Source organism: Wyeomyia smithii, chromosome 3 (assembly GCF_029784165.1).
Source record: "Wyeomyia smithii strain HCP4-BCI-WySm-NY-G18 chromosome 3, ASM2978416v1, whole genome shotgun sequence".
Taxonomy (NCBI): domain Eukaryota; kingdom Metazoa; phylum Arthropoda; class Insecta; order Diptera; family Culicidae; genus Wyeomyia; species Wyeomyia smithii.
Window position 1 is genome coordinate 9210964 of NC_073696.1, and position 24100 is coordinate 9235063.

General features: G+C 41.8%; 2 protein-coding genes across 5 annotated transcripts; one reads left to right on the plus strand and one right to left on the minus strand.

Moving 5' to 3' along the window:
• Positions 1-21: 21 nt before the first annotated feature.
• LOC129728006 (G-protein coupled receptor 143-like) lies at positions 22-13400 on the plus strand. Of its 2 annotated transcripts, XM_055686357.1 has the most exons (5): positions 22-908; positions 12106-12524; positions 12586-13021; positions 13080-13249; positions 13300-13400. In XM_055686357.1, exons 1-4 carry the CDS (start codon positions 759-761, stop codon positions 13242-13244), a joined length of 1170 nt encoding a protein of 389 aa, XP_055542332.1. In that variant the 5' UTR covers positions 22-758; the 3' UTR covers positions 13245-13249; positions 13300-13400. The 2 variants fall into 2 exon arrangements, with proteins under 2 accessions (XP_055542332.1, XP_055542330.1); XM_055686355.1 differs by having other exon boundaries at positions 13080-13400.
• On the minus strand, positions 13390-21843 carry LOC129728005 (THO complex subunit 2). 3 transcript variants are annotated; one of them, XR_008728609.1, is made up of 16 exons: positions 21747-21843; positions 20981-21421; positions 20539-20920; positions 19605-20486; positions 19277-19548; positions 19097-19214; positions 18671-19015; positions 18017-18610; positions 17383-17953; positions 16978-17319; positions 16712-16918; positions 16616-16653; positions 14628-14777; positions 14429-14557; positions 13945-14114; positions 13390-13888 (listed from the first exon to the last, which is right to left on the minus strand). XR_008728609.1 is itself a non-coding variant. In XM_055686354.1 (15 exons), exons 1-15 carry the CDS (start codon positions 21797-21799, stop codon positions 14001-14003), a joined length of 4638 nt encoding a protein of 1545 aa, XP_055542329.1. In that variant the 5' UTR covers positions 21800-21843; the 3' UTR covers positions 13390-14000. The 3 variants fall into 3 exon arrangements, 1 of the variants encoding a protein (XP_055542329.1); XM_055686354.1 differs by having other exon boundaries at positions 13390-14114; XR_008728610.1 differs by lacking the exons at positions 13390-13888; positions 13945-14114; positions 14429-14557 and having other exon boundaries at positions 14638-14777; positions 15221-16653.
• Between the last annotated feature and the right edge of the window lie 2257 nt (positions 21844-24100).

A 24100-nucleotide genomic window follows, 5' to 3' on the forward strand; every position in this document is an offset into this window, starting at 1 on the left:
TTTAAACTAATATTAACACTGGAGTGGAGCACACTTTCGTGTTCATTATCTCGTTGTGTGAATGAAACCTCTCAAAATAGGTTTCAAGTGGAGGATCGCCGGGATAGGAGCAAGGCATCATCAGTCGGTGCGCACGATTCGCGAAGAGAGTACACACAAGCTATCAACAATCGTCTTCATACACTCACTTTCATTCCCAATGTCATGACTGACAAGAAGAGGCTTTATCAAAATAAAAAGTCGGGACGGCGTGCCGCTCATTTCTAATCCTGCTGGAAGTCACATAACAAGCAGGAACCTGAATATTGGAAAAAAGTGCACAAAGTGACATCGGTACTTACGGGTAGAAGGTAGCATCATCACGTGTCGGCACACTTCTAAGCGGAGATAAGCTTAAAACCAGAATAGCCAGTTGGGAATCGAATTACGCATAGAGAACCTCAAAGGGTGATGCAGCAAACTCATGATGGAGCCGAAATTTTGTAATGGGAAAAAATCAACAAAGCGATAAGACACAGATCAGGTCGGGACTCAGTTAAAAGCGGGTGATTGTACAGTTTGTCGGCGATAAGCACAAGTGTCGGGTGTTTTGTATTCGTGGTGTTAAAAGGAGCAATAAGTGCAAATATTGCAGTATAAATCGGCTTCCGTTGGAGCGTCCGTGGACCGTGTGTTCAATAGTAGTTGAAAATGGATTAGTTTAGTGTTTACAACCGGTGTATTGCTTGCTGAGACAGCGTAAGGTGTAAGAATTAACTATGGCTGATCCAACTATACAGACATTTTGCTGTCACAATCGGATACGGTCCCCACCGGCTGTTAAATTAATGGCCGAGTTCAACACCGATTGGTACATTGTAGTGTGTATTATTTCTTCTTGTCTGGGAATCGCTGGTGCTATCTACCAGGTAGGTGGGGGTGTAATAAAACCTCGATAGGGCAGTGTATTGACTTTTCATGATATGTTTATGACTCATAATTCCTTAATCCTCAATACATCCAGTAGGTTGGGGTTACAGGTTCAAAGTTATATGATTTGTAGTCAGATCTTTTTACAAAAAAAAAAATATTTTGCGGTTTTCAGAATTAAGGCCGTTTCATCACGCGGATTTCAAAATTCGTGCGTTCTCTCGCGTAAAAAAGCGACTCCATTGTACGATTCTACATTATTTCTGTTCTATTTTTTTCATGGATATAACTTTTAATATATCCACCCATCAAGTGGTTCGAAAGTGGCCATAAGATGCTTGCGAGTCTAGTTGTCTTATTTCAGGAATGATCTATACTATTCGTGCATCAATAAATTGACAGCAGCATTTTTAAAAGATTTTTATACAAAATAGAATTGTTTTTCGCTTTTCCGTTCACGCGTAATCTCTATTCTACATTTCGATTAGAAACAATCTGATTGTAGTGAACATGAAACTAGCTCTAAATTACTGTTTAAAATGTACGTTTATATTAATATTCCTTACAGACCGTTGTTTTCATCGCCCGACCGATATCAACGCTCACTTTCCAATCCCCCTCTTTGTCTCGTTCCCTCTTCTTCTCTGCTGAGCAATGTTGCCAGAGCATAAGACCCCTACAATCCCCCCCTTAACTTCCTAAAACTAATGAGCTACATAATCCTTGAACTTGGATGGCTCAAATCGTTGACGCTTCGAACGAATTGGCGTTTTATTGCTTTCTGGTGTGATGTCAGGGTTGGTGGATGCAGGTCGACCACCCTCCGAACGAATTGATATTTGGGTGTTCTGTGGTGCGATATCAGCGCCATAGGCTGTAGATGAAGATTGACCATCGTCCAAATCCTCCGACGGTTCGTTCTGATGTGATACTGGTTCAATCGTGTGTCCAGGAACCCTATTCAAGTGTGTGACGTTGCGTCGGAGTTCCGTACCCGATAATGTCGAGCGAATAATTACATCCGATCCTGTTTTCTTTACTACCTGGAATTCTTCGGGCGAATAGTCGGCTTGCAGCTTATGATCTCTCCTCATCCTTTTTACGAAGACTCGATCACCTTCACGAATTTCACTGTATTCTGCCCGGCGTTCCATGTCTGTGTACTCCTTCCCCTTCTGTTTTCGAAGTTTGTCGAAATCCCTCACAGCTTCATCATCGGCATGAACGGGAACACGGGGTAGTTTGGTCTTAACGCGTCTGCCAAACATCAACATAGATGGCGCTTGTCCGGTTACCGAATGATTTGTCGCGTGATAGATCAGCAAGTAGTTGTAAAGTTCTTCCCTCCCATTTTTGCCAAGCTCCTGAGCGATTCGCAATCGTTTAAGAATAGAACGATTCTGTCGCTCTACCTGTCCGTTCATCTGCGGTCAATATGGAATGGTGTTACCCAGATGTATGTCGCGTGTCGTGCAATAATGCCTTGATCAGAGTCAGAATCCCGAAGCGGCTAAATATCATTCGTAGACTGTCAATCGTGTTCTGCGTATCAATACACGTCATCTCGCATACTTCTAAAAATCGACTATAACAATCGACTACAACGAGTAGATATTGTCCCTCCGGAAGCGGTCCTAGATAATCAATGGCTATGTCTTCCCATGGACCGGTAGGAAGTTCCTTACGAACGAGTGGCTCGGGAACATTGGGAGTTGACACTAAAGTACATCCTCTGCAACCTGCCACGAAAGATTCCACATTCGCGTCTAGCTTCGGCCACCATACCGACGTACGTAGATGCGACTCCATCATATTCACGCCAGGATGACCATCATGGGCTGTGTCAAGAAGGCGTTGGCGTAAAGTAGTTGGCACCACTATGCGATCTCCTTGCAGGAGTACTCCTCCAACGTTGCAGAGCTCTACAGAAACGATATGATATTCAATAGGTAGTAAATCTAAGCAATCATTTTCCAAGCAATTGAGAACATTTGAAATTTCTTCATCATCTCGTGAAGCTTTCACTAATTCGGACCACGAAACTGCGACAGTTGAGGCACTCACAGTAGCGATATGTTTGACAATGATTTCTTCTGCAGAATCGACAGGCTCAACAGCTGTATTCGAAAGTCGCGAGAGGGCATCAGCCGCATTTTCATCCCCACGAATATGGACAACATCGTAATCAAAACATTGTAGCCTCAGGACCCATCTTTCTATTCTGGGGCATGGGCGCGACCTAGGAGTAAACAAATATGAAAGAGCCTTACAATCTGTTACTAGATCAAACTTTTTTCCGAGTAAGCAAAATTGAAATTTCTCAACTGCCCAGACCAATGCTAGTGCCTCCTTTTCGGTCTGACAGTAGCGTTTTTCGGACTCCGTTGAACACTTGGAAGCAAAACTGATGACCCTCTGGACTCCGAACTTATCCGTCTGTACCAGCATGGCTCCGAGCCCCGTAGGACTGGCATCCGCAATCACTGCTGTTTGTGATCTTGCATCATAGAATCCTAGCTTCCGCACATCTGCCATGGTACGCTTAATCGTTTGAAATGCCTCTTCGTGGCGCTCTTCCCAAGAAAACCTTACACCCTTCCTGGTTAGTTCTCCTAACGGTTCATCTTTTGATGCAAGATCCGGAATGTACTTATTAAGATAGTTTGCCAGCCCTAAAAAGCTACGGACTTCGGCATCGTTAGATGGCCGACGAAAAGATAAGATTGCAGCTACTTTTGCGTCCGATGGAGCTATGCCAGTTTGGCTAATTTTATGACCCAGAAATTCAACCTCTTCAGACCTGAACAAACATTTGTCCCAGTTGAGCTGGACTCCCCTATTCTCTAGCCTATCCATAACTTGTTTGAGTCTAGCATTATGCTCCTCCAGGTTTTTTCCTACTACGAAAATATCGTCTAAATACCAATGTGTTTCATTACAACCACATAAGATTTCATCAACCACTTTTTGAAATATTTCTGGTGCGGTGACAAGGCCAAAAGGAAGGCGTATAAATCTGAACAGGCCTTTCGTAGTTATGAATGTAAGAATATCCCGAGACTCCTCATCAACTAGCACCTGAAGGAAGGAGTTTTTTATGTCTAACTTACTCCAAATCTGCCACCTCCCAGCCTAGCAAGTATCTGTTCGATGACTGGCATTGGATGATGCTCACGTAGTACCGCTTGGTTCACTCTTCGGAAATCTACACATAGGCGGAGCCCTCCACGTTGTTGGACCATTTTTAGGTTCAATAATGTCTCGGTTAAGCATCTCGTCAAGTTTACGGTTTACCTCTGCTTCAAGCGGTATCGGGAGTCGACGGACAGGTTGCACCACGGGTTCAACGTTTGGTTGCATGTGAACATGGACTTCTACATCTTTAATGCAGGCAAAAGGATGCACTGTGTTCACTTGGTTCACATATACTCCCACCTTCATTACCGCAAGCTGTTTCGCAGTTTTGTCGCCGAGTAAACATTTTTGTCCTTTTTCCACAACATAAAATTCAGCGATTGCCGATTTACCATTTATCCGGATCTCTGCTGTGAATTTACCACGGATATTTAAGGGGGTATCGTTACCATATGCAAGGAATGTGCGATCTGTCTTTCTGGAAGATGATAAAACTCGAACTTCTGCCCTTTTCAGACGCTCCCAAGCATCCACGGTCAGCATATTGGCATCTGCCCCTGAGTCGACAAGCATTTCTAACTTAATTCCTCCTACATCGAACTCAAGAACGTTGTACTGATTCCCAGAGAAAAACGCGTAGTATACCTTGTTGTCTTCTGTTGATTTATCGGAGGCTACATCGCTGACTTCTTCGACTGCGCGAATTTTCTTACTGGGGTAAGGACGAGTGTGAGGATCCTCGTGAATGCCTCTGTCTCTACGCGAAAATTTGCATTTGAATTCAAAGTGCCCAATACGCTTACAAAATCTGCACCGCTTTCCTTTTGCAGGACAATCTTCCGAAGATGAGTAGTGACCGGTCTTGCCGCAGTAGAAGCAGACAACATTTGAAAAATCTCTAGCCGCAGGACGTTTGGGGCCGAAGGCTTCCGAGATACCCCTGTTTCTACCGAATCTCTGCGTAAACTTTTCCTTCACCGGATACAATGTCTTCTCACCAACAGTTTTGGACTCAGTTTTCAAATCATTCAACTGAGAAACAACTCCTTCCAGACTATAATCAATTTCCACGATTTAATCTAACGTACGATCTTTCTGCAACAACCTGCGGCGAAGTTCATTCGATTGACACCCTTCCACTATAACATCCGTCGCAGACGAACCATGTAATGAGCAAAACTTTCCTCTGGCAACTGTCTTATTTGCCGAAGACGATGACGTTCCAAAATATCTTGTCTTGTTGGCTGAAAATAGTTATCCAATGCCGAAATAGCCACATCATAGTACTGCTTCTTGGTTGCAATCACCAGAAAATTGCTTGCCTCCGGAAGGTTGCAAAAACCTTGTTCAACTGTGGACCTCCCAAGTACAATAGCTTAGCGCGCTTCTTGAACTGGTCATCGATGTCATTCGCTTCGAAATATCGTTCGAGTGAACTTTTCCAATCTCGCCACTCATGGTGGAGTCGAGACTTCGCAATGTCCTCGCAACGGAATTGTTGTACTGGTCTTGAATTGTCCATCTGAAATAAAACATAAGAAATTGAATTTTCACCAAATTCGAAACATTTGCCCCATGTATCTTCATGTTGCCCCTTGCATAATCATTTGCCCCATGCATTATCACAATTTACCCCATGCATCATCATTTGCCCCATGCATCATCATTTGCCCCATGCATTACCATTTGCCCCATGCATTATCATTTGCCCCGTGCATCATCATTTGCCCCATGCATAATCACTAACTCTAAAAAGAAACATTCAACTACCTCCCTAAACTCATCATGCAACTTCTGCAAACAACAACCCCTTTTTCTCCTTACAAAAACAACAGAGTGCCATCTTCAAATGCAACTGAAACCAATTTTCAACACCAAGGTCATGAGCAACGGAGAGTAATTTTCAAAAGCAACTCAATCCATCTTTTAACACCAATACAAATGTTCCAAGTCGGCCGTCGTCTATGTGTGCTCACTCTCATTTTTTTAGTTCTTTTTTTCTCGCCATGATCAAGTAGAGAAAAAAAACGCCAGAGCTCTCACTCAGCCACGCAAATGTACTGGCCGAAACCTCCATCTTAATTTTTTTAGAACGAATTTCAAAAATTAACAATTTAACAACATTTTCCTAATGTATTCTAATTCTTATAGCTCACACTGATTCACCGTCGTCGCCAAGTTGTAGTGAACATGAAAGTAGCTTTAAATAACTGTTTTAAATGTACGTTTATTAATATTCCTTACAGACCGTTGTTTTCATCGCCCGACCGATATCAACGCTCACTTTCCAATCCCCCTCTTTGTCTCGTTCCCTCTTCTTTTCTGCTGAGCAATGTTGCCAGAGCATAAGACCCCTACACTGATTAGATTTGCTATTGATAAAAATTCAGAGTAGCAATTGTGCAAAATTTACAGAAATTGATTCTGGATATCTGCTCAAACAAGCCAGAAGGGAAAAAAATCTGTGTTATATTCTGCGTCGGAAAAGACACGAATGATCACATCGTTTGTTAAAGTTTGATCAAATTCCTGATAAGCCTATTCCGCTAAATTACATAAATGTAATTCATCCGAAATTTGCAGACGATTTCAGTCTAGAAACCAAAATTTCTACTAGCACATTCATCGCATAATTTGTTCATTTTCTGACTAGTTGAACCGTTCAAACTTTGAATGTTTTCAGCGTTGCTCGGAAAAAAAAGTTTCAAAGTTCAGAATCAAATCGTATTAGATTAGATATTAGATTTCAAAATTGCATCTAGTGGTGATTTCCGGCATTTGGTCATCATCAAGGTTCTGGAAATGCGTACATCTATTGGTAGGCATTGGTCTATTGGAAAACCGATAGCTGCCACCTTGGATTTAAAGTTGTCGACTGGAGTTAATCCTCACTTTCTGAACATCATCATTAGATTTCAGGCTATTTCCCAGTCGCCATCTTGAATTCAAAAATAGAATCAGCTTCCAGAAACTGGATGGTATTTGTCCAATTTTAGGTTGTTTTCCAAAAACCGTAAGTCACATTGTCGGGTTTCCAAACAGTGTCTTGGGTCGATTTTCAGTTTCTGGGCATCCTACTGGTTCTGGTAATACCCTTCTGGGTGGTATTTTATATAACCAAAAATTGCCATCTTGGATTTCAAAATAGTGCCTGGAATTAATTATCGTCCTCCGGATATCATCCCGATTCCGGAAATACTTCTATTGCTTGATTTTCGACTATTCTACGTTTTTTTTAAAAAACCGCAATCTTAGATTTAGAAATGACTTCTGGGATCAATTTCGGGCCTTTCGGTGTCACGAATAATGTGTATATCGTGTTTTTAGCCATTTGGGGGTTATTTTACCATTTTACCTTACCTTACCAAACAGTCCCAAGATGTGGTGTTACCTTTGCTGTACGTAAGAGTCATCTTCATTCCACTCGGTAAACGGCTACAGTTCGCCAGCTTTGCAGTCTGCGTAGGTCGTATTCCACCTGATCGATCTATCTTGCCTACTGTGAACCGCTCCGTCCCGGAACAGCAAAAACACAGTCCTCCGAAGGAAGAAGCGTCAGCAAGAGGACCGAGATCGCGTAAAGATGGAAGGTCTGTACCAAGAAAGAACGGGAGAAAGAACGAGTGCCACAGGAGTGTTATCCACAGCGTGGAGAAGGCGAGTGAACCAGGAGGGCTTATTACGGATGTCACCTTACGGTGAGAACGAAGCGAAAAATCTCTGGGTGAAAAAAGACGCGTGCAAATCAAATGGGAATCACTTTCACCGTGCCTATTACAGTTGTCATCTCACCGTGAAGTGACTCCCGTAATAAGCCCCAGGATCTTCTTGAGGAGCCATTTTCTGTTCACATCGCTAAGATTGGCAGATTACGTCGGCCGATAGTCCGGTAAAGATGGTTCTTGAAACAAATCCGTCAGGGACGAGACGGAAAGGTGCACAGCGGACAAGGTGGATCAATCAGGTGAGAGACGACCAGCGGACCCTATGCAGATTACAGAGCTGGTGAATTGCAGCCATGGACCGAGTCGAATGAAGACTACTCTTACGTACAGCAGAGGCCACTCGACGGCTTGGGACTGTTTAGTAAGGTAAGTATAGTCTACCCAAGTAACCAAAAGTTCGAATAAAAGTAGAATTCATAGGCTAATCAGCCAATCTAACGATCATGAATAGAATTCTATTCAGCTCCATTTTTAAGTAACTAACCGTACTTTCAAGTTCGCATTTGTTGAATAAACTTTGAGTAGCATGCAAAGCACCTTCTAAACCGAACTAGAAAGTTCACATTAAGTTCGGTTAGGTCGCTGAACAGAGCGCTATTCAGCTTGAAAAGAAAACTTCAAAATACCTAAAATAAAAATCAATTTGCAATTTTTCAATTTCCTCACTCATTAATTTCCTCACTTCCGTGTTGCTTCAAATCCCATGATAATCATTTACTGGATAAATTTAGATCAGAAGAATAATATCTGGCTTCATTTATTATTAAATTTTATATTTTTTTTTGCAACTTACTACACAAGCTTCGAACTCGAGTCCTCCCTCTTTGAAGCCTAGATTCATACCACTGCTCCGTTCCTGCTATATGAGATCAGCATCGATTTTACTCGATGTCCTGATTTCTCTTCATTACCGACACGTTCATAGCTAGGAACATACCGGGTCTCTCTTTCAGCTTGAAAGTTCAGATAAAGTACAGGTGGAACCTCATGCGAACTAGGAAGTTAAGAAAAGGCTGACGCGGAACTTTTTCTGAACTTTCAAGTTCAGAAAAAGTACACGCAGAGCGCAATGTGAACTTAAGTCTGACAGTTCTCTAGTTTGTTTTGATTTTGCTGCAGTTCGGTGGTAATGTAATTGAAAAAGGTTGTGTACGCAATATTTTCCTTCCAAACGTTTATCGAAAATTTATTCTGGTAAGCAGTATGTACAAAATATGATAAATGTTCAAAATCAATAAAAACTTTTTCGCTCAATAGATATGCTGTGTGCCGCACACAAGGTGTCCGAGAAATGGTTTCGGACTTCCAAAACCGGCGACATCATGCTGTGGTCTACATAAAAAACACCCAAGATTTGGGCAAATTGCTTAGGAATGAAAGCATCACGCACAACAAGTGTCTAACGGGAATTCACAGCTTATATCCGGTTAATTTTTTCGTTTGACCTGCATATTCATAATTGATTTCCTGTAAGGTAACAAAAGAAAATGTTTAGATAGAGAAACCTTTAAGCACCCTAATATTACCTATTGGAATCATAGCTTTGTTTTCTTTTTGCCATTAATTTAGATAATAAAATTCCGATGATAATAAAATAGACCACATTTTTTTGTTTTTGAAAAACTCTTTTTTTATCACTAATCCTGAAGCAAACTTCACTTTCGCCAAAGTAGAGTAAAGCACGAGTCAGAACTTAACATGAACTTTGAAGTGGAAATGAAGTACGACATAGACTTCTTCTGAACTTTCGTGCTGATTAAAGGTACGGAAAAAATACTAACCGAACTTTAATTTCCGGCGGCTTTAAGGTTCACGTGTGAACTTTGTGTGAACTTCAAGGTTCCAACGAAGAGGAGCAAGCAGCTTCTCCTGAACCTTCGTGCTGATTAGAAGTACGGATAAAATGCTAACCGAACTTCAATTCTAAGGGTTTTAAAGTTCACGTGTGAACTTTATCTGAACTTTAAGGTTCCAATGAAGAGTAGTAAGCAGCTTCTACTGAACTTTCGTGCTGATTAGAAGTACGGATAAAATGTTAACCGAACTTTAATTTCCGGGGGTTTTGAAGTTCACGTGTGAACTTTAAGGTTCCAATTAAGGGGAACAAGCAGCTTCTCATGAACTTTTAAGTTGCTTTTAGGTGTTAACGGTACTTTATTTAAAATGAAGTTCGGTTTGTGAGTAATGTGTCTTGTTGTTCAGCAAGAAAGTTCCGCGGAACCAAATCCGAACCTTATGTGAACTTCTAAGTTCGTTTGTTGAGTGAAATTCGAACTTCTGGTTGCTTGGGTAGCTACATGCCCAGCCCACTGCCATCTGCTGTGTTATATCCGCTTAACTATATCCGCCGATTTGTACACCTGGTACACTTCATGCGTCATGCGTTTTTCCTAGTTTGCCGCCAAGGATTGAAGCCTACGCCCAAAAACACCAAGAGCTCACCGATCGGCCTTTTTGAACGTCCATGATTCATGGCCGTAGAGAGACACTGGAAGGATTATTGTTTTGTAGAGTGCAAGTTTAGTACGGGTTTGCCGACTGCGGGACCTCAGCTGGTAACGTAATCCGTAGAAGGCCCTGTTCACAGCTGCTATCCGCCTTTTTATTTCACGGTTAACCCCGTTGTCACATGTCACTAATGTACCCAGGTAAATAAATTCGTCAACTACTTCAAAAGTTTCCCCATCTAACACCACCTCAGCACCAACATCCGTCGGGGACTACCACGCTCTTTACCAGCCACCATGAATTTCGTTTTGGCAGAGTTAATGATGAGCCCTATTCTCGCAGCTTCCCTCCTGAGAGGTCCGAAGGCCTCTTTCACTGCTCTACGGTTGATACAGTCCCCCCACGATTATGGATCACTTAAGAAGATGTATGAATTCGAAAAATTATTTCTGACCAATTTTATTGTTTATAAATAATCTTTAAATGTTTTCAGTCACAGAAATATGTAATCTTTCACTTCATTGAGTATTTTTTCCATGTTTTGTGCATATTTCTCAGAAAATATATTCATTTCATAACTAACCAAATACACAAATATGGATCACTTTTGAGAGCGGTTCTAATAATGAGACAATTCGCATCATATTATGGATCAGCATAATAAAATCAGCTTTTGGCAACGAATTCATTCAATAAACCTTATTCAAATTATGTAATTTGAAGAAATAACATATTTCAAATCGTATTAAAGATTCCGCATGGCCTGGCCACATTTTATGTGGCTTTTAAGGTTGCAGTTAGATCGAGAGTCCAGGTCTGTCGCTCCCGAAGGTAGCAATGAACCATTGTATACGGTACATCAGAACAGTTTTCCGCTTTACGTAGCTTTCCTGTCCCTCGTGCCTTGGAAATTACATTTTTCAAAGGCTCAGCACTGTTGAGCTTCCATTTAAAGCTCAATAGAAGTTGAGAGGGTGTTTAAATTGGTGAAAATCACATTTGAATCGGAGTGATTTATATTTATAGAGAACTATCTTGTCTCGGTCCCTATTATGGAACACTTAGAAAATAACTGGTTTAAAATCTGTCCACGTGGTATGTGGATGGCCCCTAAGTCAGGTGATCTCCAGGTGGATTTGTGAATATCTTTGAGGGGGAAACTGGTACTTTGGACTACCATACCACGGGAGGCCGCAAAGTATATGCACCGATGGCCATTATCACGGTGTATCTGGCCCGATTACCGGTCTGTACATTGCGTCCCGTTCTATCTGAGCATTCATGTCCCCAAGGCGATTTTCACGTCCCGTCGCGGCAGCTATCGTAGACCTGCTCCAGTTGCGCGTAGAACGCTTCCTGCTCGTCGTCGGGTCTTCCTCCATGCACGCTAATGATGCTGTAATTGAAGAACCGGCCCTTTATCCTCAACTTACACATCCTCGCGTTGATCGGCTATTACCCCATCACGCATTGGCGCATCTCACCTAGTACTTTAAAGCCGGTTCCCAGCTCGCTGGTGGTGCCACAACTCAACACAAAAACAGGAACCTTTATTTTTCCAAAAGTGTTAAGATTAGAGATTGATTTTCGATTACGATCTTTCGGCGTTCTATGATACGGTAAGGTTTTGGAGTTGTATAGCGGTGAATCGTAAGTCAGGACATTTTACAATCATTTGGTATCACTGTAATTTTTCGTAATATAGTCCGGAGGATGTCAAGTGTTGAAATATCTTCATATGTAATTAGTCAATTGAATGTTTCTAAAAACAATTTTATCATGCTGTCACCAAATATAAAGTCAGTTTTTAATAAAGAATAGTTTTTGTTGTCGAAAAATGAATCGCTTCTAGACAACTTTGATGAAATTCATTATTACAACATTTCAGATTTGGATACGCCACGAGGATAGCCAAAGTCAGCAGGCCGGTATAACACGGCAAAGATCCGGGCTCGGTACCGGCTACGGCACCGGACGCACCATCATCGTCTGGCTCGCGGTGGCCGATCTGTGCGCTTCGTTGGGTGTATTCATTCGTTCGGCTCTTTGGAAGTACATCAAAAATGTCATTCCACCGGCTAGTGATCATGACGATACGACGAACGTAATATTTTGCGCCGTGTCGTCGGCTTGGATTCAGTACTTCTACATGTGTACCTGGTTGTGGACGCTTTGCTACGCAATCAACGTTCGGCGGCTGCTTGGTGGATCTAGTGTTTCGGTGCGAACATACCACCTGTGCGTGTGGAGCATATCGGCGGTGCTGACCGCAACTGGGTTGACGGTTTTGTACGTTCCGGATGCAGAGTAGGGTTTTGGGTTTCGATTTAAACTAAGAAAGGAATAATCAAGGTTTTCCTATTTTTAGTTGTCACAACGTACAAGACATGGGTACTGCCTATCTTCGTATACTGCCGAACTACTTAACCACTTATGGACCGATGGTAGCGGTGATGGTGGCTAATCCGTTGCTCTACTATACTGCGGCTAAGGATGTGGACCGACAGCTGGTGGCGCGGTTCAGTCAGATGACGTCGACCGAGCGCGATCTCATGACGAAGTTCAAGATGAAGTTCTCTCTAATTAATTTTGTATTCTATGCCTGCTGGCTGCCCAATTTGGTTAACGGAGTCATTCTGTGGACCATGTGGTACTCTTTACCGTTCCAGACCATCATCGTAGTGTGGTATGTTATGGCCATCACGAACCCTCTGCAAGCGTTTCTGAACACACTCGTCTATCAGAGGTGGAATTGCGTTTGGCCCTGGCAAAGACACGATACGGATAGTTTTCGAAGTAGAAAAGTATGGTGCATTGTTTGTAAAGTTGAAATAGACGATTTTGATTGTGTATTCTTTTTAGCGTCGTAGCGGCTACCTTCATGCGACAACCGAAAGTACTCCACTACTTCAATCGCAGGTTTTCAAAGGTCACATTCCATCCACATCAGCCGCACAACAGCACGAACCGCCGACGGATCTTATTCCAAAGCCAACACTTAGTGTAAACACTTGTACGATGGTATGATTATGGTGAGCCTGCTCTGAAACTAGTTGTAAGCCGTTTAACAAATTAGTTTTAGGACTGCAACCGATTTGCGACTACTTTCGCTGCCAAATGACAACTGTAAGAGAATTTTCTTTTAGTGCTACTTTAGAATAAAACGATTCCGTTTGATTTGATGCTTAACTGTTCAGTTTGTGTTTGATTCTTACAAAAATAAGAAAAGAAATTACATCTACACAGCTCAAACACAATCTGTCTGCACGAAGGGTGAATGATTTTCTCTCTGTTAGTAGTCATATTTTGCTAAACTAGATGTTTAAGATCGATCGGTGTCTCACCGAGCTCTGCGTAGTTGATTAAAACTAAACTATTTGCGGGGCTTATTCAATCTCGAAGCCGAGCTGTTATAGCGAAGGGCTTGAATTTTCCAAACTTTTCAAAATAGACATTTTATCCGACTCACTGAAGCCCCGACATAAAAGTGAAATAATATTTGCCTTTATTCAATAATGCTAGACTGTAGAAAAAAGTAAAAACAAAAAACTACGTTTCCTTTTAACGTTTTTTTTGTACTGCGAAAAAAAAGGGAGACACAATAAAGTTCTAAGCAAATTTCATTTTCGGATTGATGGCCAGCTAGAACGAAAATAGCTTAAAACGCTTCCCTGCAGAATCGAAACGAGTTTAGTGTTGCTTGCTTATCTAATTACTTTCAAGATACCTAAGTTTTCTTTCGTGGGAAGAGAAAATGCTCGAGTCGCGCTCCCACAGGGGTGCTTAATATCCAGATCTTGTGCGCGAAGATTTGGTGAGGTACTGCTTCTCGCTGCGATCGATACGATCGTGGGAACGCTCGCGGTGATCGCGGCCACTATAGGACGGCGATATTTCCTGCAAAAACATACCGATCAATAGTTGTCGCTGGACCCTAAGAATGGCGGTTTTTGTGTTAGAGTGATGATGAGTGAACCAGAATACTTGTTAGATTTGAATTTCTTGAAAACACTTACAAAAATGGGAACGCACTGGACAACAAATTATTAGTGAGGAGAGTGAAAGTTTACCCCAAATGGTTGAGTATTCATATGTTAAAGAACCACCTAGCAAAAGCATAAGCCTTGTGACGACCACTCAAATAGCGTAGATTTTTATTCATTCCAACTGATGACATTGATTAACGTTAACATGGTTCACGTCTTTCTTACCCGCAAATGATGATGCTTGTCGCGATGGGAAGGTGTTAGATCATCTTCGCCGTTGGTCAGATGCAGTTTAGCTGCCTTTTCCTCCTCGCGACGGCGTTTCTCGGCCATCATTATCTCCTCTGCTCGGTCCTACAATGGAAACAGAAAAATACCTCAGTTTCAGGGGCTTCTTTAGGAAATTTTGCGACATGTTTCATACCCTTTTTCGACCGAGTTTGCGCTCCTTACGGAGTTCCTTCTCTTCGAAGGTTTTATCGCGTTTGTCCTTACTTTTACCGCTGCGTTCCTTCTTGGACTCGGATGAGGACGATGACTGCAGGATACTGCCAATGATGTCGTCGTGTTTACTCTAAAACGAGGCGAAAGAAAAATTTGTTCCAATAGCGAACGCAAATACCTGCGGAGTTTTTATTCCCGGTTGGCGTGAGAAGGGAGGCGGAAGTCGGAATTCAACCGTGATTGTTGTGCAAGAAAAAGATCAAGGAGTTGTTTATCCCTTCTCGCGGATGAGAGTGACGTTTTTGAGTCACCGTTTTCCATTGATTTAGGGTTTTGTCAGTGTGTACGTGAATTCATCATCAAAATAATTTTTTACTAGTGTTTCGAAAAACTACCATAGAACAAGCATCGTAGTCAAAACATAAGAATTGAAATTTTTGTTGCATGTCAATCAGTCAGTAGAGTTCAATTTATCAAAATTCCAAATCATACTAGTGTGTCATCAACTAACCTCCGAAACCCCCCGAGAGCGGTAAGCACGGCTAGGTTGTGGTGTGTGTGTGTGATACGTACCTTGCGCGTACCCGCGGACGGAAGAGAGGAGTACAGAGGGTGAGTGCGGTATAGCGATCAGGCATCACATTCAAAACAACAACAAGGGAAGACCGAGTTGAACGAGGTTCGTGGGACTGCACGGTTTTCTTCAGTAATCACTTTTTTTCGTTGACATACAATTGCGGTTGAAGGGCGGCAATCGGATGTCCTGCTGGTACGAATTCCTGCTTGAAATCACTTTTGTTTTGACACAATAATCAACAAATATGATTTAAATCGTTTTATAGTTTTTTTAACGGTGAAAAGTTTCACGCGACAACGAATGACCAGCTTTATATTAATTTGCGTATGACGTTTGTTGGGTTGAACAAATTATTCACGACAATGATTCTAATCTTCAGTCCAAAAATATTACGGATGATTAGCAAAAATTATTTAATCAATTACGAGTTGACCGCGAGTTTAAATTTCTATCGAAGATAAGAAGTAACAAAACTTTAATACGGTTTTATGATTTCTATCACTTTTTCCGCTTCCTGGTAGATTAATAGTAGATCTGCTCCAGAATCCTCCAGTTCTCCAGTGTTATCCGGGTTGAATGATCTCAATGTTGTGTCCATTACCATCACTTTTTTCCATCGTTAACGGGTTTCGCATATTGAAACACATCAGGCCTCTGTGGCGGGTTACTTGTGGTTCTGTCGCGTTCATCGATTTTTGTTATCTTCGGAGCTACCTTTCGATTTGATTTGCGTTTGAATTTTTCGGGATTCAGTTTTCGATAAAGCATCCAATATGCATTCCAAATTAGTCCCCAGATGTTTTTCGTGTACTGTTTGTTAATTGTGATGCCAAAAGATATGTATCCTTCCTTTTGACTGCATTTTCTCAAAAGAATTGTAACATAACTGTATTCATACAGGGTTGTGATCCTCTAGTTTCGGTTTCAAGTATTCTCCAAGATTTTTCAAAGATTTCCTTCAAAATAGCTCCTCCTTTGATGGATATTTTCAGTTTTTCCTCCGCATCGGCAATGCAAACTTTTCACCTACTTCCGAAGATGTTGTAAACATGAAGACAAACACATAGTGTTTTTTCCTCTTGGTTAAAACTAAACTTATGATGAATTTCCAGTTGCAAGTTTACGTTTCCATCGTATCCGATCGCTGGCACTGCTGCAACCGACTGTAGTAGCTGTCAATTTCTCTGCTTGATTACAACACCACCCGTCGACCGTAACACTTAGCACCTGCTGCCGCGTAAGGAGACCAACACCGCCAACCGATATCGTCCGTCCGGTCACATCATCCTCTCGCCCAATCTCTTCAACTGTTTTGCTCTCACCACACTTTGGTTTCTTTCTCTAGCTTTCTTTCTTAGCACTGTGAAGTGTTTTTACACCAGAATACTAACCTTGGAGCTGGAACTTTCCAGTTTGCGTCGTTTCACTTCTAGAAAAAAGAAATTCAATTGAGATTTCCCCTAAAAAGCAATGGAAATCCTCATTACCTCTATCATGTTCCGGTGGATCCTGACTGCGACGGTGCTGCTCATTGCTCGAGTTGGATACCGAGCTGAGATCCCGTTCGCCGCGCTCTCTCTCCCTTTCTCGCTCACTAGCTCGTGATTCCCGCTCGGTGGTTTGCTGTTGTTGTTGCTGCTGCTGTTGCTGTAACTGCAGTTCGTATTCCACGGCGGCAGCTGCTGCTAAAGCGGCTGCAAGTCATCATACAATGCTATTAAACTCGTCTCGAAATAACAGCACTTGATCTTACCTCTGGTTTTATCTCGTCTTTTCTCCTTATCCTTCTCCCGTTTGCGTTCCGCGGCTGCCTCTTCCCGTTCGCGTTCTTTCTCACGGGCACGCTCTTCCCGTTTAATATCCTTGGAAGATTTTTCCTTCGAGCTGCTGATCGATGTCTCGCGAGATTCCCGCGCCGGTGTTTCTTTCTTAACTTCGCGCTCGATGATCTTCACGTCTGGACTACTGAGTCCACCGCTGTTACCGACACTGTTGGCAACTGAGCCGGAGTTTTGCTGTAGCTGCTTCGAAGATTGGCTGGACGACGAGCTGACGGAAACGATAATCTTTTTCTCCGACTTAATCTCTTTGCGATCTAATCAAACACAGAAAAAATTATTTACTATTTCCCCACTTTAACCGAATTTTCCATCCTTACCAGACTTGCTATCCCCGTTCATGGCTTTCGTCTCCGGTTGCTCCACTTTGACCGGTTTTTCCGACACCTGGTGGAAATCGCTCTCGCGCATCATCTGGCCGGCCTTGGCCTTCAGCTGACCAATGTAACTGGACGCCAGTACAAACAGATCCTGTCGCTGATTCTTCTCCTCTTCGCGCACTTTCTCCACCTTTTTCTCTATTATCTGCGCCAGCTTGGCCAACACCGGGAAATGTGGTAAAATGCGCATCAAAATGATCAACGAGTTGCGGATCTGCATGTAGTCCTTCGAGTCCAAACAGAAGACCATTGCTTTGGTGATCTTGTAGTGCCACTTGTGGCACACGTGACGATAGTTTTCATAATTCACGTGATCATTCGCCTCCGAGAACTGATTGCTAACGCGGAACTTGGTTACAAAGCCAGGATAGTTAGAGCACTCGCGATTGAAAGTGCTCTGATCGGCATGCCAGCGCATTACCGTTTCCAGCATGGCGCAGAGAAAACGACCATAGCGAGTGGCTTCATTCTCCGTGCAGGATGTGACCGAGTAGGTAATGTCACAGAAAATCTGAAATTATTTAAACCGTTGAGAACGTGTGTAATTTTTTTCTATTGCAAGGGGGAAACTTACTCGATCATAGCACAACAGGGTGGAAAAGTTGGCTGTTTTAAGACTGTGAATGGTATGCACAAATTTGGCACAGTAGTGGGCATCCAGCGCGGTGAAGGTGCAACGCGGGAATAGACACAGCTGCAGAAATTGCGTGATGGTTTCGTTTTTCGCAGATTTGGCGGAACGTGACAAAAACCAGGAGTCCTTTTCGCTGGTCAGTCGGTGGATGATTTTGTCAACGTGCTCCTGCTGTTTCTTCCGTTCGTCTTGCAACTTTTCCATCAATGCCGCGTGACGTTCCTGTTCTTTTTTGTTCTTTGATGCATTCTGTTCTTTGGAATCCATCACGGACAGGGACAACTGCTTCAGTTTGTTGATCTCACGTTGGTAACTCTCGGATGGTACCTGCAGGTCGTACATGCTAAGAGACCAGAAGCTTACCAGGAACTGCGGACTGATGTCTTCCCATACTTTTGGTGGATGCAGCGGACGAACGGATTCGATTATCGGATTCATTACGAACGCCGTTGCTTCCAAATACTTAGCCATCTTTTGGGAGGTAGATAGCTTCTTAGGGTTCTGGTCTGCCTTACGAAGTTGATCGTACTTTTGCTGTAAATCCAATTTTTTGTGAATTATCCTCGACGAATTATAACCCTATAAAAAACTTACACTGATTGCATGTGAGAACATCGGACGGGCCAGGAAGAAGGCTACGTCCGAGTGGATGTGATACTCCTGCAGCATACTATGAATGGTTGGCAAGCGTTCGACGTACTCTTCCACCGAGTAGGTCGATCCGAGGAACGTTCCGAACTGGACGAGAGTGTCTTGACACTGATCGTACAGTTTTCCCACAAGCTTCAGATGACTGGACGCCGTTTCACGATAGATGACACAGTGCTTCTGCTGGGCAATCAACAGGCACAGCGCCACCGCCAGATCGTTACTGGCCAAGGCATCCTTTAAGCGCTGGGACGATTTTTTCGTGTTACGCACCTGACTGAAGTAACCGGCCTGCGAATTGATTGTTTAAAAAAGTTTATTTTAATAATTAATCAGCAGCATAAACGTTATCATAACCTGATCATTACTTACCTCGCCTCGCAGCAGCTCCCCGCCGCACATTGCACTGATTTGCTCGGCCGTCATCTCTTCGGCGGCCTCAATACCTGTCATCTTTTGAACCACCTCCTTCAGAATCAACAAATCCAAGCTAAAAATTGTAACATAGAAATTTAAACAGTGCCCTTAGTTTCCAGCAATTCCTATCCTCACCTTTTGTGCGCCTTCAGCTGATTCGCTACATACTGCAGCAGCCCGCTCAGTTCGATGTTATACTTTTTATAGATTGCGCCGCAGAAATTGGCTAAACTTTGCAGCCATAGTGAGATCGACGTTCCGTCGTTTTGCATTGGGTTACGATCGACTTGTTCTAGCGACTCGATCAGACAATAACCGAGCACGTCGTACGATAGCGATGTCAGATACTTGAGAGAGTCCACTACTGGAGTGATTAGATTGTCGTAGATTTGAATTTGCAGTAGAATCTGTAAGAAAACAACATTAGAGCGGGACCGTTCTTTGGAAGAAATATAAAGGTTACATAATCGAATAAGAATCCGGGTGCACAGTGACTTAATTTGCCGATTAGTCTACCCACGGGTTTGCTATTTTCCTTACTGACTCGCTTCATCAGAGCCTTTATCTGCTTCTGAGCATTTCCTCGGCGGCGAATCAATTTCGGTTGCAGCAAATAAGTGTCATTTTTCCAGCGGGCGTACAAACTGTACCGATACTGGTATGGATAGAGTTTAACGATGGACCAAATTTCCTCCGAAACGCAACAGTTGCAGTCCAGGTAGGAAAGTGCTGGTAGGATGGCAGAATCCAACAGCGAAAGGATATCGTAATAGAGCGGTTCATTTTCCGTTTTCGGCCCGGGGGGATTCAGGGGATCCACATTCATTTCAGTCAGTATAACTCGCACCAAACGTAGCAATTTGTACAGTAGAACAGAATCGTAGTGCAACGAAGGCCCCAAAGCGATGAACATTGGAAACGCATGATTACGGAGTTTGGAAATTGTGGTCACCGGTGGTGGCGCTAACTTGCTAAGCCCATTGCTAATTGGGCGGCCTTTAATATTGCAGGGCAGTGCGCATTTCAGGCGGTAAACTGGCTCGATAATCATATGCAACAGGCGACAAACGGCTCTGGAAATCTGTTCATTGACCATGACAGATTGCTCGGGAAGTTTTTTCAACAATATCTGAGCCGTGTTCCAGTCTCCGATGAGCAGAAGTGCCTCACAAAGACCCCACTTTTGATTGGTGGAGTACTTTTCCGGGGTTATTTCCCTCTCCGGCTCTGGTTCTTGCTCTTTGTCTTTGTTGGTGGAAACAACGTTCAGCTTACGGACAAACTCCTTTGCTTCGGCGACTTCCGTTTCCCACTCAGTAATTATTGATTTGTCAGTGGGACTCAACTAGAATAATAAAACATAAAAATCTTAACCATAAACATAGCTCATAACTTACCCAAGCGTAAATCTCATCCAGTCTAATAACACCGTTCTGCAAGAGTAATGCTGTCACTTTGAAAAGCGATTCCGGTGCTTTGCTGTCGGCAAAATGCCGATACTTGTAACCGAGAACCTCGCAAATGATGTTGCCATCGTTAATATACGCCTGAAGCAGCGGAATGAAGATTTTATCATGCTCCGGGCGGGTCTCGAATGATTCTAGAATAATATCCAGCACACGGTTGGGATCCAGGTTGAAACAACCGATCAAAGATTTTATTATTTCCAAGATGCCTTGCACCGTAATCGAATCGTTAAAGTCTTGATTTAGTTCCGTGATAAGTTTAGCGTAGCCTTCGCTTTCTTCCCGGAACAAGTTGAAGCGGCGTTGCTTATAGCTGAAATTATTAAACAAACTTTAGTATTCCCTATTACTAATTAAGAGAATCAATGCTTACTATAGTTTAGTTTTAACTTTGATAAATTTCGTGTAGAAGCTCCGATTTTTTATCGTACCCACATCCTGCAGGGTGTCAATTTCCAGTCTTTCTTTCAGCAGCTTCTCCGACAAAAAGCGCTCCGTCTCCTTCACGATGTAGCAAAATGCCATACGCTCTTCACTTGGAGCTTCATTTCCCGTTCGTTCGCTGCCAGTGGTGCCACTATTTGCAGCGGTTTCAGCATCCAGGATACCAAAAATGTCCAACAATATCGAAGGAATGTCTGGATGTAAACTGGCCAGCTCTCCAAGCATCGCCAGAACGCTTTCCTTTTTGATGTGACCGCGGACGCCATGTGATACTAGTTCGTAGATTGCCCTCGAGACACCCGATCTCCGGTCGTTTTTGGCGAACAGAGGGCTGGTGTCTTCCTTCAGTAGCGCTTTGCATTGTTTCAGACTGCAAGAAATAATTAAAGCTTATCGATCTCGTTCAAAACATTCAACCAAAACTTCCGCAAGTTGTTTCTCAAGGCTGCTGCTTCGCGTGTTTACTTCGTGCGTTCTGCGACAGAGGCAACCATCAGACTGGAAGCAGAAGCACCAATAAAAAAAAACGCTATCGAGAAGAAAACTTCTTTTTGCGATCTAGAGAAAAGCGACTTTTAATTCACGATTTTCGCTGCCTAACCAAACTAGATTTCGCCGATCTTCACCAGCTCGTGGAAGCGCATCACTTGATCTACACTTTGCCGATAGTTTCGAGTGGAAATAACAGTATTTACAATTCCGATTTTCCATTTCTTTCCCAAGATTTCCAGATATCAGAATTCAACATTTTCGCGATTACTGCTAGGTTTGACGTTTTCGGCGGTGTGCGTGTATGCGCAAAGAGGGAAAAAAGAGAAGCGGAACGATTGTCCAGATGGCGCGTCGGTCATATAGAGGTCCGTAAGGCAAAAGCGGTAAACCGATCTAAACTGCATATCTGCTGTACAGTTTTGGCTGCGTCTGTAGAATATTTCGGAATTTTAACCCTTTCCCGCTCATGGTGACTCTAGAGCACCAAGAATTATAATCATCATATCTTGACATAAAATAGTTTATTGTGCTTACGATTGTTCCATAAACTTTTATATGCTGCCTCAGAGCATCACTGGGCATTTTCTTCAAAATTCTACAGTTGACAGTAATTTTAGTTAGTCTACAGTGTTCAGTTTGAATTTTCTCGTGAAGCTATAAATTTTTATGATAGACCTTGTGAGCGGGAGAGGGTTAATTTTAGAAAGATTAGGAAATTTGCGTTCAAAAGTCAACATATTATTTGGTTTAGGTTGCACAAATAAAAGTTAGAAGTGAGCTTTTAAGAAACGACATTTACTATGAACTTTCGTAACTAGTTTAGTCTCTTGAAATGAGAATGGAAACTCTACAGTATTCGTAAAAAATTTCAATGATTTTCAACACTCATGACTAAGGTTGAATGTGATTCTTTGATTTAGTATTGATGCTTATTTGAATATTTTCTGAAGTAGAATACTTCTCTCAGGAAGTTCGGCTACATAGGGATGTGAAATGAAAATCTAAAACCGAAAAAAGTGAAATATATGTCCAATTTCAAATGCTAATAAATCGGTTAGTATTCGATGGATTTCCTTCGTTCTTGCAGCAATAGATTGAAAAATCTTCTAAGATTCTTCCCAAATGAAGATAGTTGTAATTTTATTATTCAAACTATTGTACTATTGAAAATAGTCAACCCTGTCAAAACGAAAAATTCGACCTCTGATTGGTCGTTATATGATTGCTTCCCAAGCACGGTCGGCAGAATCATATACCTTGCAATTTAAAATATGCTATTTGGCCTATATATAAGAGCTTGTTTCAGACGATTCAAAATGAACTTTTATTCTTCATTTAAAAATCGAAGGATAAGGATATAAAGTTTTAAAAAATCACGTTTTGCTCAGGAAATTACACTCTTCCAGATGATACATAAAAATCGAAATTCCGTGAATAGCTTAACAACCCAATTAAAAATGCTTAGTCTTTTTTAGTAACGGTAAAATATTATCAAAAACATGATAATGAGGCAATCCACGAGACAGTTGCGATCAGCTGATTTCAGTCTATTTTCAACTTATGACAGCTTTATGTATGTATGATCATGATGAGTAGATGAATATTGGTAGCAAAGTATGTAGCATTGCCATATTTATAGTTTAAGTGCATCCAAATGATATATTATGAGATGCGATAATTTTTATGTCCTAGTTGTTTATAAACAAACCTACTCGCTGGCAATTTTTTTTCCAATATGGCCGATTCTGCTTTTGACATATCGTTACACCATGTCTTTATACATCATGTCTACTCGCTCGTCAAATTTAACTCTAAACTGAGTGAGATGTCACTCACTTTCGTTAAAAGTGAACCTACTCTGAACAGAGTTTTTATGATATTACTCATTTATGGGTAGAGTCACCATGTGTCAGAAATTGCCCTTTTCTTAAAAAACCGCTTTAAAATGAAACTGAGTGAAAGCTACTCAGTTTGCTCGTTTTGACTTTTGATCCCTTTGATGAATGAAACTGCCAGAGGATTGTTGCATAAAATTATAACAAAATCACAATTTTTTTTCAAATCTTTGTATTTTGCATATACATATATGTAATAAAAAAAAACAAACCTTATTAAATCATTACCCGGTCAACATTGTTACGTAACATTATATAGATTGTTACGTAACAGTGTTACGATGTTATGTTAGTTTAACGTTAGCTGGAAGTATGTGGAAGGTTTCTTTTTCCCATTTTTTTACATAACATTGTAACATTACAATGTTACATTGGGGTAACATAACTGTAACATTGTAGTTATATTGAAGCAATGTAACCTTATGTAACATTATTATTTTTGTTACGTAACAATACTTATATTGATGTGATGTAACGATATTAATGTAGCTATTACGTAAATTAATAGATTATTTCCTGCTTTTAATGTAACATTTTATATATATTTTGTTGAGTTTTTAATCATTTCTGCAAAATACTAAAATATAGTCATGTCAGACCAAATCAATAAAACTTTAGTACCTAATTGAATTAACCCTTTATAAGGCAGTGGCAACTATATT

Coding starts and splice junctions, on each gene's coding strand:
- LOC129728006 (XM_055686355.1), top strand. CDS start 759: ATGGCTGATCCAACTATACAGACATTTTGCTGTCACAATCGGATACGG. Junction 909..12,105: donor TCGCTGGTGCTATCTACCAG/GTAGGTGGGGGT, acceptor ACAACATTTCAG/ATTTGGATACGCCACGAGGA. Junction 12,525..12,585: donor TTGTACGTTCCGGATGCAGA/GTAGGGTTTTGG, acceptor TCCTATTTTTAG/TTGTCACAACGTACAAGACA.
- LOC129728005 (XM_055686354.1), bottom strand. CDS start 21,799: ATGTTGAATTCTGATATCTGGAAATCTTGGGAAAGAAATGGAAAATCG. Junction 20,921..20,980: donor AAAGTTAAAACTAAACTATA/GTAAGCATTGAT, acceptor TAATAATTTCAG/CTATAAGCAACGCCGCTTCA. Junction 14,115..14,428: donor ACAAGCATCATCATTTGCGG/GTAAGAAAGACG, acceptor ATGTTTTTGCAG/GAAATATCGCCGTCCTATAG.